At 42.9% G+C, this 17,144-nt stretch overlaps 1 protein-coding gene across 1 annotated transcript; it reads right to left on the reverse strand.

Annotated features, from left to right (window-relative positions):
- Positions 1–10,419: 10,419 nt before the first annotated feature.
- Positions 10,420–13,237, reverse strand: mchr1a (melanin-concentrating hormone receptor 1a). Its single transcript, XM_033975806.1, has 2 exons — positions 13,162–13,237; positions 10,420–11,441 (listed from the first exon to the last, which is right to left on the reverse strand). The coding sequence occupies exons 1-2, from the start codon at positions 13,235–13,237 to the stop codon at positions 10,420–10,422; spliced, it is 1,098 nt and encodes a 365-aa protein (XP_033831697.1).
- Between the last annotated feature and the right edge of the window lie 3,907 nt (positions 13,238–17,144).

A 17,144-nucleotide genomic window follows, 5' to 3' on the forward strand; every position in this document is an offset into this window, starting at 1 on the left:
CACTTCTTTGCAGTCTGTGGTTCTAACTGAATTCTAAGTTGTGTGAAAACTTGCGGAAGGATTTTATTGTTTTTAAATCATGTAATTTTGCACATAAACTTCACTGGTGTAGCACTAGTTTTGGGCTTTTCTATGCAATTCCAACTGTTTTTCACTCTGTACAACTTATTTATCTGTTTTGTTTTGTTTTTTTACGCTGGTTTCTGGTGGGGGGGCCCATTTTATATTAGACCGGGGCCCATGTGAGATTAGCTGCCCCGGGGGCCTCCATATTTGTGTTAACGGCCCTGCTGACGGACATATTAGATTAAACAACAACAACCAAACTATTTGAATTGAAAAACATATTAGATTTATTATCAGACCTGTTTAGATTTGATGAAAACGCCCCGACCCGAGCCAAACCGTGTTATTCTGAAGTTGTTTTGATAAGAGACTCGTTTCGCCGCAGTCGCTGTAATGAAAAAGACGTGACCCGCGGGCTCAGGGGCGCGTCGCAACCGCTCGAACGCTCCACTTTATCATTTTAGAACAAAAGCAATAACGTCAAAAGGCCTTTTAAATCCCCGCTAATCGTTTCCCAAGTGCCCTTACGAGTTACAGAGACGGTTCGGCGCAGCGGCGGAGTTTCGTTCACACGTTTTTTAAACCATCGTCCGTCTCTACACACTGGACACACTTGTTACGTTTGTGTTGTTTGTGTTGTTTGTGTTGTTTGTGTTGTTTGGAGAAGCCTTTATTCTGTCGGGTTTCGTTTTTAAAAAGCCCCGAGCGTTCTGTCACAGCGGGGGAAGACGCCGCCGTTCTTCTCGTGAACATAACGAATCGCTTTGGGCTTCCGATCTGAATCCAGCTGTTTCTCTGAGCGAGTTTCTTTGTCAAGTTGCATTTTCCCGTTTAAGAAAAAGAAAGAAATTCTGGGGTTTGATTTGAAATATGGGTTCGTATTCGCCACTAACCCGTTTTTTCCCCATTCTCACTCTGAGCACTTGTGTCAAACTATTTTTTATAATGTTTTTGTACACTTTCTATTTTTACTAATACAACTACATGGATACTACTTTGCACAAGTTTACAAGCCGTGTGTGTTGAACGATGCACAAAAATGTGTCTTTCCTGTTGGAATTTTAAATGCAAATGGAGAATGAAGAAAACCATTAATGCCTGATTTGTCCTGGGCAAACGAGGGTCTGTGTTGTTCTATTTTTAAGTAATAAAAGACAAATGGGGTTATGTATTTTGGCTCCGGTGTGGTGTTTGTTCAAGACTTCACCGTCTCCGTCTCATTCTTTAGAGTTAGTGTACATCCTGATTATGTCGCTCTGTTGATTTGCAGTTTTTCCGTTTGCAGAAATAACCGGGAAAACGGTTAAAAAGCAGCGTTTTTATCTCACGAAATCCAGCACGATAAACTGGAACAACAACATGACATTTAAATACAGAAATGAGGCCGACAGTAGTTCAGCTGGTCGTATAGACTGTATTTATAAATGGACATAGCTAACCTGTTAGCCGCCACGTTCTAAACAGGAAGTGCTCCATCCACTCTGGCTCCAATTCACTTTCTATTGAAAAATCTGCTGGTGTCAGACTCGTCGTTTTAGTCTTAAATGTTCATATTAACTACATGATCCTGGGGTTAATTTTTGTTTTAGTTATTATTATTATTATATTTTACTATAATATTTCTAGTTATATATACATTTTTTCTTTGTTTTACATTAATTTCTCTCTTTTTTGCCATTGAAGTTGTATAATGCAGCATCATTAATAACAAATTAATTAAATAAATAGTAAATGAACAGTAGATATTTAGTAAAAGTTAATAGTAAAGGAAGGAAAGAGGGAAAATGTATGTTTCACTCATTATTATTATTATTATTTTATTTTTTATTTATCTATTTATTTTTTTACGCCACACCATATCATTGAAGTATCTTAAATGTAGACGATAAATGATAAAATTTAAACTGAATTATGCAAAACTCAAGAGCAGATTTAAACCACAAAAACTATTTTAAATCTAAATAAACAGCAGAGCGACACTTTAGTCGTTATTTTCCGTGTGTAATGAGCCGTAGAGTTTGTGACGGGTCTAATTAAACCAAAATGAAATCTCCTGATAACAGATTTGAAGAAGAATAAAATTTAATGAAGTGTAAACGTGACAGGAGCTGATGTTTCTCTTCTGCTCCAGACGAACCACAAACACAAGAGACAAAAATCACAATTAGACAAGTTTAACTAGAGTCAAGAGTCAAGGTTATGGGACTTTATTCTCCCACATCATCATCACCTGTAAATACGACAGATGCATGATGGGACACTCGTTTGCAGAGGACGAGAGGACGTCCCTGATTGGTCCATTAAGATTTGACCTCGACATAATAAAGTAAAGTTCTGTTCACGTCTGTTTAATGTGTTTGTGATTTTGGCTCTAGATCTGTATTTAAAGACTGAGTCAGAACAACTGTCCTGGATTAGTCCTGGTTTAGTCCCGGTTTAGTCCCTGGTTTAGTCCCTGGTTTAGTCCCGGTTTAGTCCCTGGTTTAGTCCCGGTTTAGTCCCTGGTTTAGTCCCTGGTTTAGTCCCGGTTGAGTCCCGGTTCAGTCCTGGTTTAGTCCCGGTTTAGTCCCTGGTTCAGTCCCTGGTTTAGTCCCCGGTTTAGTCCCTGGTTCAGTCCCTGGTTTAGTCCCGGTTTAGTCCCTGGTTCAGTCCCTGGTTTAGTCCCGGTTTAGTCCCTGGTTCAGTCCCTGGTTTAGTCCCCGGTTTAGTCCCTGGTTTTGTCCCTGGTTTTGTCCCTGCTTTAGTCCTGGTCTAGTCCCGGTCTAGTCCCGGTTCAGGCCTGGTTTTAGCTACTACCACTACTACTAGATGTTAGTTGTTGTATTTATCTCTGATTCGTAGACCTCACTCGTCTTTGATCAGAATTATAATTTTAACTTAAAAGTTTAAACCTTTTGTGACTTTCAGAGGCTGAACACTCCCTCTGTCCTAGAGATGCACAAAAGATCGTTAAAAAGATCAAATCTGTCCCTGTGGACCTTGGCCCCGGGTCTGACCTTCAGCGGGCCCCGGGTCTGACCTTCAGGGGGCCCCGGGGCGACATCTTCCTCGGGGGCCACACCTGTTCGGGATAAATGTGGAGTTACAGACATTTCCAGGGGCGTCGGACTGAAGGGGGGTAAAGGTGCTGTTTACCCAGGGCCCAGTGCAGAGAGGGGCCCCTCACAGAGTCTGTAATATGTATTTTTCATTAGACACGGGCCCCTAAGATGATTTTTAGTCAGGACCCAGAATTTGTTGCTACATCCCTGGACATTTGAACAGTTTTGTCACAGTTTTAAATGTTTTCCATTTGGCTAAAGTGTCATTCCATTTACTGATCGTGTTATAAATAAAATCCAAATGAAAACAACATAAACATTTCTCAGTGAATAATTATAAATAAATAGTCACATCTGTTCATAAAAGTGTCACCGGGGCCTGTTCACTGCAAGAAAACCTCCAGTTTAGTCTCACGTCATGGTTTTTGTGTTCAGTAAATGCAGGAAATCTTTAAATGAATGTGTGGCTAATTAGCGCGCGGATTTACTTGAGCTTTAGCACAAAACCCGTTAATTATGTTGAAAAACGAGCGCTTTTGGGTCTTGTTCACGGCTCGTTTCCCTGCAGAGGCAAAGCTTGAAGCTCTGAAGAAGAAAACATTTTGCGCCCCCATCCGCCCTTATTTGAAATATTCATATACAATCCGGCGTGTTTCCATTTGTGCTTTTGTCATGTGTGTTCATTAACAGGCACTGTCCCAATCAAATAAACAAATAAATATTTTTGGAACAACTGATTGAACCATTTGATAATCAAAAAATAAAATATCATGAAATTTAATTAAATATCAAATAATAAAATTAAATAAACATCAAATGAATACATTTTAATTAAATAAATATCAAATTAAAACGATGTAGCTCTTTTGTACTCCACCTTATATGATGCTCAGAGCTGCTGCTTTAAGTCACATTCACAAAGTGGATGATTGTTTCATATTTGACGTTTACGCTGAAAAAACTCCAGCGTCTCATCAGACTGAGGTGTAATGAGGCGTCTTATTTGTCTTTACACTGTCCACTGCAGACACCGGTCTGTCCTCGTGTCCCACCGGAGTCACGGTGAAGCCCAGTGCTCCATACTCTTCATCAGACTCTTCCTCGTCTTATTTTTCGTGTGACTTTACCTCCGTCTATCTCCGTCTTTCTTTTCATCCCTGTTAAAATGTTTTCCATAGTGTCTCTTTAGCAAAAGTGTCTCTCGTTCACTCTCCTGTGTCACGATCTGTTCGCTCTGTCCTGTCCTTTGCTGCGTACGCGCTGTCTGCAGTACTACAGTACTACAGTATCTACAGTACTACAGTATCTACAGTACTACAGTATCACAGTACTACAGTATCACAGTATCTACAGTACTACAGTATCACAGTATCTACAGTACTACAGTATCTACAGTACTACAGTATCACAGTATCTACAGTACTACAGTATCTACAGTACTACAGTATCACAGTACTACAGTATCACAGTATCTACAGTACTACAGTATCACAGTATCTACAGTACTACAGTATCTACAGTACTACAGTATCACAGTATCTACAGTATCACAGTACTACAGTATCTACAGTACTACAGTATCTACAGTATCACAGTACTACAGTATCACAGTACTACAGTATCACAGTACTACAGTATCACAGTACTACAGTATCTACAGTATCACAGTACTACAGTATCACAGTATCTACAGTATCACAGTACTACAGTATCACAGTACTACAGTATCACAGTACTACAGTATCTACAGTATCACAGTACTACAGTATCACAGTATCTACAGTATCACAGTACTACAGTATCACAGTATCTACAGTATCACAGTATTCACACACACACACACACACACACACACACACACACACACACACACACACACACACACACACACACACACACACACACATAATTAATTAATTAGTCTCACATTTATTTAAAGTTTTCTTGCATTTATTGAACAAAAACATGATCATTGTTGCTCTGTTGAAATTACAAATATAAAACTCGAAACTCACGTCTATAACGACTTTATTTGTTTTAAAACATGAAGATCAAAAACCATCAGAGTCTCTGGACGATCCGACTCTGCTGAAAAAACATAAAAACAACAAATAAAAGAATCTGAGCCAAAGTTCTAAAGATTTGGACGAGTAAAAATGAAACTGCTCTGGGCTCAGTGCCCTGATTCAAAGATTTAATTTTTAAATCTGCACAAAAGTCCTGGTCCAAATGTAACGACTATAGAATATTTAGTTGGGCTATTGTTTATGGCAATTAACACATTAAGACGACAGAAGAACAGGCTGATCAGGAGCTTGTGCATGAATGACACAGAACAGACTGGAATAAAGTAAAATATATTTGGCAAAAGTCAAAACAAAGTGGCATACCATTTAATCAAAATACACTGAACAAAATTAACCATTTAAAACAACAAAAAGAAGAAGGCAGTTCTTTGTCAAAGATTTTGACTTTGTGTGAGAGTTCAGTTCAACCCTTATTTTTAAAGTTGTGTGACTTTGTGTAATTTGTGTAAGAGTTCAGTTTATTCCTTCTTTTTTAGGATTCAGTTCAGGTTCAGTTTGTAATCACGCAAATCCGTAATCCACAGTTCGCGGAGCAAAACAAAATATTAGTCCTACCAGCTCCATCAGTAGAGAATCTCTGTTCAGTCCCATGAAAAAACTGACCTGAAAACAAAATCAAAACAGGATCTCAGCTCAGTCAACGTTACATTTCAACATCGCATTCATAATAAAACAGTTGTGCAACAAATCAAAATATTTAGACTAAACATTACACCAACAATACCACCAGCAGTGAGCAATTAGATTAACAATAAATATCAATTACATGAACAAAATGTATCAAAACAGCATAACAGTGCGGCCGAATTAAAGGTAACACAGTAAAGTTAATTACCACATGATGTTTCATTCATAACTTTTAGTTCATAATTGCCACAATTCAAAACAAACACAAAAATACTCGCATTATTAGCGGGATTCAACACGTGGAAACAAACCGCGACTTAATATACGCCAAAGTCGGCACTGGCTTTGAATTTAGTGGATTTCAGTGACATTTAGGATCAAAAACGTTTTGGCAAAACTCCCCATTGAGTCGTGTGTGAGAAGAATGTGAAAAATAATGTTTAAAGCCGAGTAGTTTTCATCCAGTCCAAACGCCAGAAGTGGGAGGGGCGGAGGGGCGGACAGGTGGGAGGGGCGGAGAGGCGGACAGGTGGGAGGGGCGGAGGGGCGGACAGGTGGGAGGGGCGGACAGGTGGGAGGGGCGGAGGAGCGGACAGGTGGGAGGGGCGGAGGAGCGGACAGGTGGGAGGGGCGGACAGGTGGGAGGGGCGGAGGGGCGGACAGGTGGGAGGGGCGGACAGGTGGGAGGGGCGGAGGGGCGGACAGGTGGGAGGGGCGGAGAGGCGGACAGGTGGGAGGGGCGGAGGGGCGGACAGGTGGGAGGGGCGGACAGGTGGGAGGGGCGGAGGAGCGGACAGGTGGGAGGGGCGGAGGAGCGGACAGGTGGGAGGGGCGGACAGGTGGGAGGGGCGGAGGAGCGGACAGGTGGGAGGGGCGGAGGGGCAGACAGGTGGGAGGGGCGGACAGGTGGGAGGGGCAGAGGAGCGGACAGGTGGGAGGGGCGGAGAGGCGGACAGGTGGGAGGGGCGGAGGGGCGGACAGGTGGGAGGGGCGGACAGGTGGGAGGGGCGGAGGGGCGGACAGGTGGGAGGGGCGGAGGGGCGGACAGGTGGGAGGGGCGGAGGGGCGGACAGGTGGGAGGGGCGGACAGGTGGGAGGGGCGGACAGGTGGGAGGGGCGGAGGGGCGGACAGGTGGGAGGGGCGGAGGGGCGGACAGGTGGGAGGGGCGGACAGGTGGGAGGGGCGGAGGAGCGGACAGGTGGGAGGGGCGGAGGAGCGGACAGGTGGGAGGGGCGGAGGGGCAGACAGGTGGGAGGGGCGGAGGGGCGGACAGGTGGGAGGGGCGGACAGGTGGGAGGGGCGGACAGGTGGGAGGGGCGGAGGAGCGGACAGGTGGGAGGGGCGGACAGGTGGGAGGGGCGGACAGGTGGGAGGGGCGGAGGAGCGGACAGGTGGGAGGGGCGGAGGAGCGGACAGGTGGGAGGGGCGGACAGGTGGGAGGAGCGGACAGGTGGGAGGGGCGGAGGGGCAGACAGGTACAGAGCTGCTCCAGTCATTTATTTGCCAAACAATTGGGAGTGAGCCAATCAGGGTCGAACACTGACCAGGTAAGGGTAACCCTAGATGGGCGGGGTTACACAAACAAACGACCAGAACAAAAACATTTAACTCAAATCATTGACCAGAACACGACAAAAACATTGAATCCAAAAGGACAGACAGCTCCAAATCATTTATTCATGAACAAACCTCAGTTTGATTTATTCACTTACAGCGTGTGTTTTTAAAATATATTTACAAAACAGTACAGAGGTTTATGATCTCGAGCTGCAAAAGTCCAAAATGTTCAGTCAAATTAGAGCAACAAAGGTCAGAGGTCATGTTTTTATCAGAGACACCAGATCCAACCAAACGATGAAACTGGGACAGAAGCTTCAGCTTCATCTGACGTCACCTCTGAAGAACATGCAGAGTGTGAGGTACAACGAGAGAAGACCCCAGACCCCACAAAGACCCCAGACCCCACAAAGACCCCAGAGCAGACCCCAGACCCTAGAGAAGACCCCAGACCCCAGAGAAGACCCCAGACCCCACACCCTGTGTCGTGTGCAGAGTGTGTGTCGTGTGCAGAGTGTGTGTCGTGTGTCGTGTGTCGTGTGCAGAGTGTGTGTCGTGTGTCGTGCTCAGACTTCGTGTCATGTTCTGACATTCATAAATATTCAGATCCAAATTCTTCTTCTCCTCCTCCTCCTTCTTCTCCTCCTCCTCCTCCTCTTTCTCTTTCACTTCCTCAGTTTCATTTTTCTCTCTTTCTTTCTCCTCCGGCTGCAGATGTTTTTCTCTGAATCCGCCGCTGTTTTTAAAGTCCCACAATGCACTGCAGCTCTGAGTCACATGTGAGTGTAAAGAGGCTTCACGAGGACGACGTCTGATGGAGACTCCACCTGCTTCTCTGTGTGGAGATGTTTTTGCTTTACCTCGAATGTTCCGTAGTATGACTTTAAACCGACCGCATGTCACAGAATCACTATCGACTCATCGCTCAGTGAATGAAACATGGAACAGTGAGTTTTGGGCGTGAACATTTCCTTTTTTAGGGTTTTTTTTTTGGCCATTTTTATGCAAAACGATAAGATTTGAGTCGTAGAGCAGATAATTTATCATTTCTCTGCCTATTTATCGCTTCACTTTGTCATTTATTTGCATTTATCAGACATTTTTATGATATATTTTAAGTATATTTTAAAATTGACCTACTTGGATTCTTCTGCTTTGCGTCAGTTGCATAAAATAGTTCAAATATTATCGTTTATTGCAATTTTTTTCTGCACAAATACAGCCCAGCCATCTGTGTCCATGAAGATCAGCAGGTGACGCCTCTGGGCCATGTTACGAGTCAGATCTGTGGAGACATGACCCCTCTGACAGTAGAAAAGTGCACGTTTGTCATCGTGTTGTGTTAAATCAGACGTGTTATGCCGTAATGTGCCATAAGGGGGCGCCTGTGACTACGCCCCGTCCCCCTCAGTGTGACCTTTGTTCAAACTGAGTGATTTTTTTTTGTGTTTTTTTTTCTGAAGCACTTTGCTCCGCTCTCTTTTAACGACAGATAATAATAAAACTCCCAACTCCATTTATTTAAATCTGAATCTAACACACCTGTTTGTTCAGTTTCTGTGTTGTCCAGGTCTGATTCACAGTAAAAGCCAAATATTAAATCTATCAAATGGAATAAAAAATGCTGCACATGTTATATCCATCACTTGCACTTCCGTATTTATCTTAATGTTCGGAAATTTAGGGAAAATGCTGTAAAATAAACTCAGATCCTTTAATTAAACTACAGAAAAGAGCAATAAGAATCATAATAAAGCAAATTAACTATGTATAAAATCAAATATATTCAAATTTACAGACACAGTTAAGTTAAAAATGTTGACAATTCTGTTTTGTGAACGAGAAAATACCTGGAGGAATTCAGTCCTTCTTTAAATTAAGAAATAGTCGCTTTAATTGAAGAGATTTACTTCGGTTTGAATCTAATAAAATAAAAACTGACGTGACAAAAAACGTGTCTGTTTCAAGAGTAAGACTTTGGAATGATCAGTGATGAATTTAAGTGAATTAAAACTGTGTCTAAATAAAAAACAACAACTTTAAAACATGAGTTAATTCACACATTTATGCTGCTGTAGGTTTATACGAGTCAAGACGTCTGTGTTTAAGATGTCGATTTACGTAAATAAACCGTGTTCTGTGACGGTTTTGTGGAGTTTTGTGTTGGTCAGGACAGTTTTACATAAACACGCTGCTTTTTTTGGTTGTAATTAATGAAGAAAATGTAAAATTCATTCATTCTTTCATTCAAATCGGACAAAAGTTGTAGGAGTGAAGACGTTTTGCTGCTTGTCCAACCCAGGAACAAACAAACAAACAAAGAAAACAACAGCAGCGCTAACCACGATGCTAACACGTGCGAAAGCGTCGATTCGGAGCTGAACGAATCTGTTATGTATGACTCAGGCACAGCGCACACTTAGTAAAACTCAACGGACCGGACCAACAAACAGAAACTGTAAACAAAAGCTGTTTCAGTGTGGTTAGCGCCCCCTTCTGACAGATATAAGGCAGTGTCCAGCAGGAATCTGACCAGAACTGAAGAAAAACAGCCAAACGTCTTCACTCCTACAACGTTTTTCCAGTTGACAGATTCGATTTTTTCTTTTACTAAGGTTCAATCGGCCTAGCTAAGTGCGAACAGTGCTTTGAGTCATTAGCATACAGGCTATTAGCATACTGGCAAGCGCGATTGTTTCCCTGTCAACTGGACGAACGTTTTAGAGCGAAGACGTTTTGGCTTTTATCCATTTATTTACATTAAGGGCCTGAACTGTTACGCAAAATATGACTCAGGCGCAGTTTATACTTTGTTAGCTCAGTCTGTTGCGCTAAATAAACAGGTGTGTTAGCTTCAGTGTCGTTAGCGCCTCCGTGTTCAGCAGGAATCTGACCAGAACTGAAGAAACGTCTTGTAGGAGCGAAGACGTTTAGCTGCTCGTCCAAGCCGCGGCTTGGACGAGCAGCTAAACGTCTTCGCTCCTACGTCTTTCCTTCGACTTTGACAGAAACAAACATCCGTCTCTACGTCCGTCGCTGTTCACTGCGGCGCCGGATTGAGCGGATTCATCTCCCCGGACCCGCGCTCCTGCTGGGCTCCTTCTGGAATCATCCGGACGCTCACGCTGCCTCCGTCCGTGGTGCTCGGGTTCACTCTAAACTTCCTGCTGATGGGACACGCGACCCCGAAGAGCCGCCTTTTAAACGTCTCGCTCAGGACAATGTAGAGGACGGGGTTGATGAGGCTGTTAGCGTAGCCCATGCTAATAGCGATGTTGTAGGCGTAGGAGAAGGCCGCGCTGGGTTTGTGCACGGCGAGATGGACCAGCTGGAGGACGTAGTACGGCGCCCAGCAGGTGAAGAACGCCAGGCAGATAGCGACGGCCGTGCGGGTCACCTTCCTCGTCCGCACCCGGAGACTGCGAGGGGGAAGCGGGGCTACGCTCGTCGACATGTGCTGCAGGATCTTCGCGAAAACGACGCAGATGATGGCCAGAGGTATCGCGAACGCCAGAAAGAACTGATACAAAGTGAAGAAGAACGTGTCCGTGACCGGGTTCGGCAGCAGCAGCGCGCACGCCACCAACCCGTCGGAGAGAGGCATGAGTCCGGCGTACATCCACACGGGGAGGATGGTCAGCAGAGAGAGCGCCCACACCAGCACGATGACTAAAGTGGCCACACACTGAGTACGCACGTAGTTAAAGCGGATGGGGTGGACCGTCGCCAGGTAACGGTCGAGAGTCATCGCCGTCAGGATGTAAGTGCTCACAATCTGGCTGTTTGAGTCCAGAGCGGTGATGACGGTGCACATGGCGCCGCCGAAGTGCCACGTCCCATTACCGAGCAACTGGTGGATCAGGAACGGCATCCCGAGCAGGAACAGCAGGTCGACGATGGACAGGTTCAAGATGAAGATGTCGGGGACGGTCTGCTTCGCGCGGCACTTGGTCTTCTTCATTATGGTGTAGATGACGACGCAGTTCCCGATGATGCCCAGGAAACAGATGATGCCGAAGATCACGGGCAGGACGGCGCTGGCGTGGAGAGCTCCGTGGAAACCTGCGGAGAGACATAGACGAGTCAGAAGATTGGATAAAAAACACACTTTATGCTCTAGATTCAGCTATAGACAGTTACTAATAATAGGCAGAATATTTTTTTACTATTTTTAAATTTTCCCATTTATTTGCATTTTATTAGACCTTTTTATTATATATTTTTAAGTTTATTTATTTATTTTATTTATTTTATTTTTATTTATTTTTATTTATTTATTTATTTATTTATTTTACATTTTTTTCTTATATTAATTTGTATTGTCCAGCTTTGTGTCAGTCACATAAAGTAATTCAAATATTATCGTTTATCACAATATTTCTCTGCCCAAATAAAGCCCAGCCATCGATCTCCATGAAGACAAGCAGGTGACGCCTCTGGGCCATGTTATGAGTCAGATCTGTGGAGACGCGACCCCCCTGACAGTAGAAAAGTGCACGTTTGTCATCGTGTTGTGTTAAACCAGAATTTTTTTTAAACAATTTTTAAACAAATTTTCCCATTTATTTGCATTTTATTAGGCCTTTTTATGATATATTTTTAATTTTATTTATTTTTATTTTTTTTTATTTTTATTTTTGTATTTATTTATTTATTTTATTTTTAATTTTTTAATTTTTTTATTATATTAACTTGTATTGTCCAGCTTTGTGTCAGTCACATAAAGTAGTTCCAATATTATCGTTTATCGCAATACTTATCTGCACCAACAAAGCCCAACCATCGATCTCCATGAAGATCAGCAGGTGACACCTCTGTTACCAGTCAGATCTGTGGAAATGCGAGCCCTCTGACAGTAGAAAAGTGCAGGTTTGTCACTGTGTTCGAGCAGAAATAAAAGTAAAACGGGTCGCTTTGCCAAACAGAGGAACATCCCTTAAATCAGACGTGTTGTGCGTGTCTCTGATGGGTTTGTGGCTCAGTTGGTAGAGCGTTTGCCCACTGTCCTGTTGTTGTGTCCTTGGGCAAGACACTTAACCAAACTCTCTACAGGTGAATGCGTTTTGAGTGTCTTGAAAGTGGAAAAACGCAAAAAAAAAAACTGCAAAAAACAAAAACAAAAACAGCTAACACTCCTATAGTTGAGAAAATGAATTAAACTCAGGTTAATTCAGTAAATCACCTGATGATGGCGCTAATGAAGAAGAAGCGTCACTGTTTCTACTGTAAACCACTGTCCAAACTGACAATAATGTGCCTTATTATTTATTTCTGTTTATATTTTTTGTTTGTTTGAGCATTTGGAAAAGAAAAATAGCCTCACATTTAGCTACAAAACACAGAATACCTGAATTAAAATGTATTTTGTAACACGTTTTGTTAAAAGGACCAACCAGAGTACTGCATTCTGAATATTTTAAATACTTTTACGTTGAGTTGCATTATATTTTAGTGCAAAAATGTGTCGTTTCTGCAGTGATTTCTGTCCAATTAGAGACGTAAACTCACACACACAGGACCAGCGTGTGTGAGATTAGCATCAGAGTACAGTTACTTCAAATTAGTAGTATTTTTGGTACATGTATGCAGTTATTTTCCAACGCTGCTCATGTTTAAAGGTCATAAAAAGCTCCTGAGATGTGCCTGTGTGCTCAAAAAACACTGTAAGAATAAATATGAACTGAATAACTCAAAAAATCCAAATGCAGGCTGTGAAAAATATCAACCCAGATGGAAAAATATTTTTAAAAATCACAAAAACAAAAAACAACACGTCGCTCACCTGCTGTTGACGAGTTGACGTGTCCAAAAACATCTGAGACATTCCCGACCGTGGACTCGTTTAGGAGAAAATCCATCCCTCACATCCAAAGTAAGTCCCAAAAGTAAAAAAAAAAAAAGAACAACAGAGGTGATATAAACATTACAGAGCTATGAGAATGAAGGCGTTTCCAGTGGCGTTTGTGGAGTTGCTCCTCGTCCTCGCTGCGGTCGGTGACATGTGCTCCCGGCGTCTCCCGCGGCAACACTGAGCTGAGAGCGAGCGCCGACTCTCCCCCGACGAGCTGCTCTCTCTCTGTGACGCTGCCCGTGGCTCAGACAGAGGAACAATACGAGAAAAATGTACTTTGAAATGTATTCTGAAACATGGTCTGAGCACAGTACTGTACTCTGAATACTCTGAATACTCTGAGTACTTTTACACTGAGTTGTATTTAATAATAGTGTAAATTGTGCCACAAAGGATGAAAAACAGATTTATGTTTGTGTTACTGTTGGATCTGAACTGTGACACAAAAATACACAAAACCACAGCGGGAGGTCTATTTGTATTTATATATGTATTTAGAACATGAAGGAGTACTTTAACGTGTATTTAAAACATGAAGGAGTACTTTAATGTGTATTTAGAACATGAAGGAGTACTTTAACGTGTATTTAGAACATGAAGGAGTACTTTAACGTGTATTTAGAACATGAAGGAGTACTTTAACGTGTATTTAGAACATGAAGGAGTACTTTAACGTGTATTTAGAACATGAAGGAGTACTTTAACGTGTATTTAGAACATGAAGGACTTTAAGGTGGAGGAGGTGGAGAAGTGTCAGTGTGTGACCATCTGAGGACAGGAGGTCAACTGTGAGTTTAATCAGAGGAAATAAACTAAATGGTGCAGGTGTAGGCCTGGTGTAGGTGCAGCTGTAGGCCTGGTGTAGGTGCAGGTCTAGGCCCGGTGTAGGTGCAGGTGTAGGCCCGGTGTAGGTGTAGGCCCGGTGTAGGTGCAGGTGTAGTTTCAGGACAGTGGGTGGAGTGACTCAGCTCAGTCTAGTGTCTGTATGTTTTTCTTGTCCAGGTGCCCCAGCTCCACCTGCACAAAACAAAACTATTAAATCCACGGCCACAAGGGGGCACCTGCACCTGTCCTGCACCAGCCCCACCCCTGCTCCACCCCTGCCCCACCCCTGCCCCACCCCTGCCCCACCCCTGCCCCACCCCTGCCCCACCCCTGCCCCACCCCTGCCCCATGTGGGCCTAAGTCCAGTATACTCAGTGTGACTCTGCTCTGTTATCATTATTATTATTATTATTATTATTATTATTATTATTATTTAAATCTTCTCTCTAAAAACGAGTCACGTGGACGTCCTGAACAGTTTAAATAACAGAGCTGGAAAGTAACAAAGTACAAGTAGTAAAGTACTGTACTGAAGTAGGATTTTTAAATATCTGAACTTTACTTAAGTACATTTAACAGTGTGTACTTTTTACTTTTACTTGAGTACATTTGAAAGCAGTATCTGTACTTTCTACTCCACTACATTTTTGAACAGGACTGAAAAAAGTAAAGTAAAAGTACTTTTCTTCTGATTTGAGGGGAAACATCATGACTAAAGTTTAAGAGTTCCAAAATAAACACACAAAGCTCATAAAAAAAACCTTAAGACATTGATTTGATATGTCTAATTTTTTATCAATATCACTAGACCTAACGCTTTAACAAACTTACACTTTTCCTTTTACTTTTCATGTGATACTTTTCCTTTTACTTGAGTCACTTTTTTACCTCTGTATCTGTACTTTTACTCATCCAACACTGTTCATTAGCCACAAAACAAAGAGTAAAGTCATTTCAGCACTGGACAGCTCCCTGACTCGCCCCACTTCACCACTAGAGGGCGCTGCTTCACTGTCACTTATTTGTGAATTGAGCCTCCCCCAGAGAAACTAACAGAGCTGGAAGAACTGAGTACATGTACCAAGAATACCACGCAGAATACTACTGTTCTGGCACAGTTACTTTCCTAAAATAACGCTTTATGTTACACTTTAAACTTCAAACTGCACAGATTTAGTGAGAAATGTGTGATTTTAACTTCCCCGAGTCGTGAAAAGAAACAGAACAAACAGTGAAACAAACATGAAACTGTTTTTAATCCCACGTTACGTCTTTACTCTAGAATTTAAACGTGACTCTGTGTAAAAGTACTCCAAGTATGTCACAAATATTCCGTTTTCTGTAACTAAACACATTTTTTAAGTGTTTTTCTCATCTCTGGAAACTAAAACACAGTAAAAACAGAGTCATTTGTCAAACAAAAGCACGATCTGAATATAGGAAAAATATATTTGTAAAGCCTAAAACAACACGTGCACTGAGAAATACAAACTCACAAACTCAGCGCACATTTGTTGTTTTTTTTGTTGGTTTTTATTGATTATAAAGTTTAGATCAGAGGCGTCAAACTCAAATTCACAGAGGGACAAAATTAAAAACTGGAATTTCGCCGTGGCCTAAATGTATATCAAAATATTTTAACACCATCTGCATGTTTTTCAGAAGAGGGGGATTAAATTTGAGTGAGACGACAGGAGCAGAGCTGAAGTGATGGAGGCCGACGCTGCATTTGCAAAGCATTCTGGGATTTGTAGTCTTAGAGGTGCGTGTGCTGGACCTGATGCATGTTTGATGTGATCTCACGGGACAAATTTAAGGCAAGTTTATGTCGCGCAGGTGAACTGGACTCAAATGTAACAAAGAGAACAGTCGAATACAACAGAAAGAGACAAACAGGCCACTCTGAATAAATCAGGAAACAAACAACTGAAGAATGAAAGTCTTGGGGCTTCAATAAGGAAACAGTCTGTGAGAATAAACTCAGGAGCAGGGATAAAAAAAAGGTCCAGAACTGCAGAAATACAAACGACAGAGGCCGTGTCTCAATTTGCCAAACTGGCCTTAGAATCACCATTGAATTGTGCGTCGAAGGACAGTGACGTCATTTCCAGCGAGACAAGGGCTGTCCCATTTCAATGCGCCCGACAAACCTGCCCTTCCCTTTCCACCGTTTCCATGGAGATCGGACGTAACCGAAGCGTGAGTCCGTGCAGACTTCACGCACTGCTATATCCCATCATGCACCGCGACTACGCAAGAAACAGAAGAAAATGGCCAGCGTAGAGTACACGCTTAAATGGAAGTACTGGTTCACGTGGATTCAACTGGTTCAACAGTGCGACATGAAACTGTTAGAATTAAATTCAGATCTGTATGAGGCGACTCGAGTTAAATAGAGTTTACAATAATCACTGTGTAACTGTAACAATGAGTGAATTATCACTCACACTTGTATATTTGTGCATTAATCGTAATGTTTTATATTATTCTTTTGTCTTTAGGGAGCAAGGAGCAGACGGAGTTCATCCGCCTGAGGGGGGAAAATGTGCACCTGTTTAGTGCCAAATTCTCCTCCTCCTCCTGCTGCCTCACAGCAGCAGGAGGAGGAGGAGGAAGAGGAGGAACAGCAGCAGCAGCAGGAGGAGGACCAGCAGCAACAAAACAGAAGAGGGAAAGGAAGAAAAAGGAAACGAGAAAATGAAATGGTCAAGCTCTACAGAGAAGATTTACAAATGCAGCGGGAGCAGGATGAGAGGGATGCCCAGGAGAGGAAGGAGCGCGTTGATAAATTATTTGGTTTACTGGAGAAATTAATAGATAAAAATGAAACATTTTGATTTTGTCATGATGCACACATTGTCTGCCTCCTGTGTTGTCCCCCTGTGTGCTCTCCCCCTCCCTCACCTGTCTGAGTCTGGAGCTGGGCGCAGTTCCTGGCTCCTCCCACACGCACCTGGAGCGCATCGGCGCAATCACCTCCACCTGCTGCGGAGCATAAGATGGACGAGCTTCAGACACTCGGTGCCAGATCGTCCTCGTGTCCACGTGAATGATCCAGCTCTGTTTTGGAATTCTGGTTCTCGACTTTT

Source organism: Periophthalmus magnuspinnatus, chromosome 1 (assembly GCF_009829125.3).
Source record: "Periophthalmus magnuspinnatus isolate fPerMag1 chromosome 1, fPerMag1.2.pri, whole genome shotgun sequence".
In the NCBI taxonomy this organism is placed as follows: Eukaryota; Metazoa; Chordata; class Actinopteri; order Gobiiformes; family Gobiidae; genus Periophthalmus; species Periophthalmus magnuspinnatus.

What these genes read in the sequence shown, in the direction of transcription:
- mchr1a (XM_033975806.1), bottom strand. Translation starts at nt 13,237, where the DNA reads ATGGATTTTCTCCTAAACGAGTCCACGGTCGGGAATGTCTCAGATGTT. An exon ending in CGTCAACTCGTCAACAGCAG is followed by an intron (nt 11,442 to 13,161) that starts GTGAGCGACGTG and finishes GTCTCTCCGCAG; the next exon opens with GTTTCCACGGAGCTCTCCAC.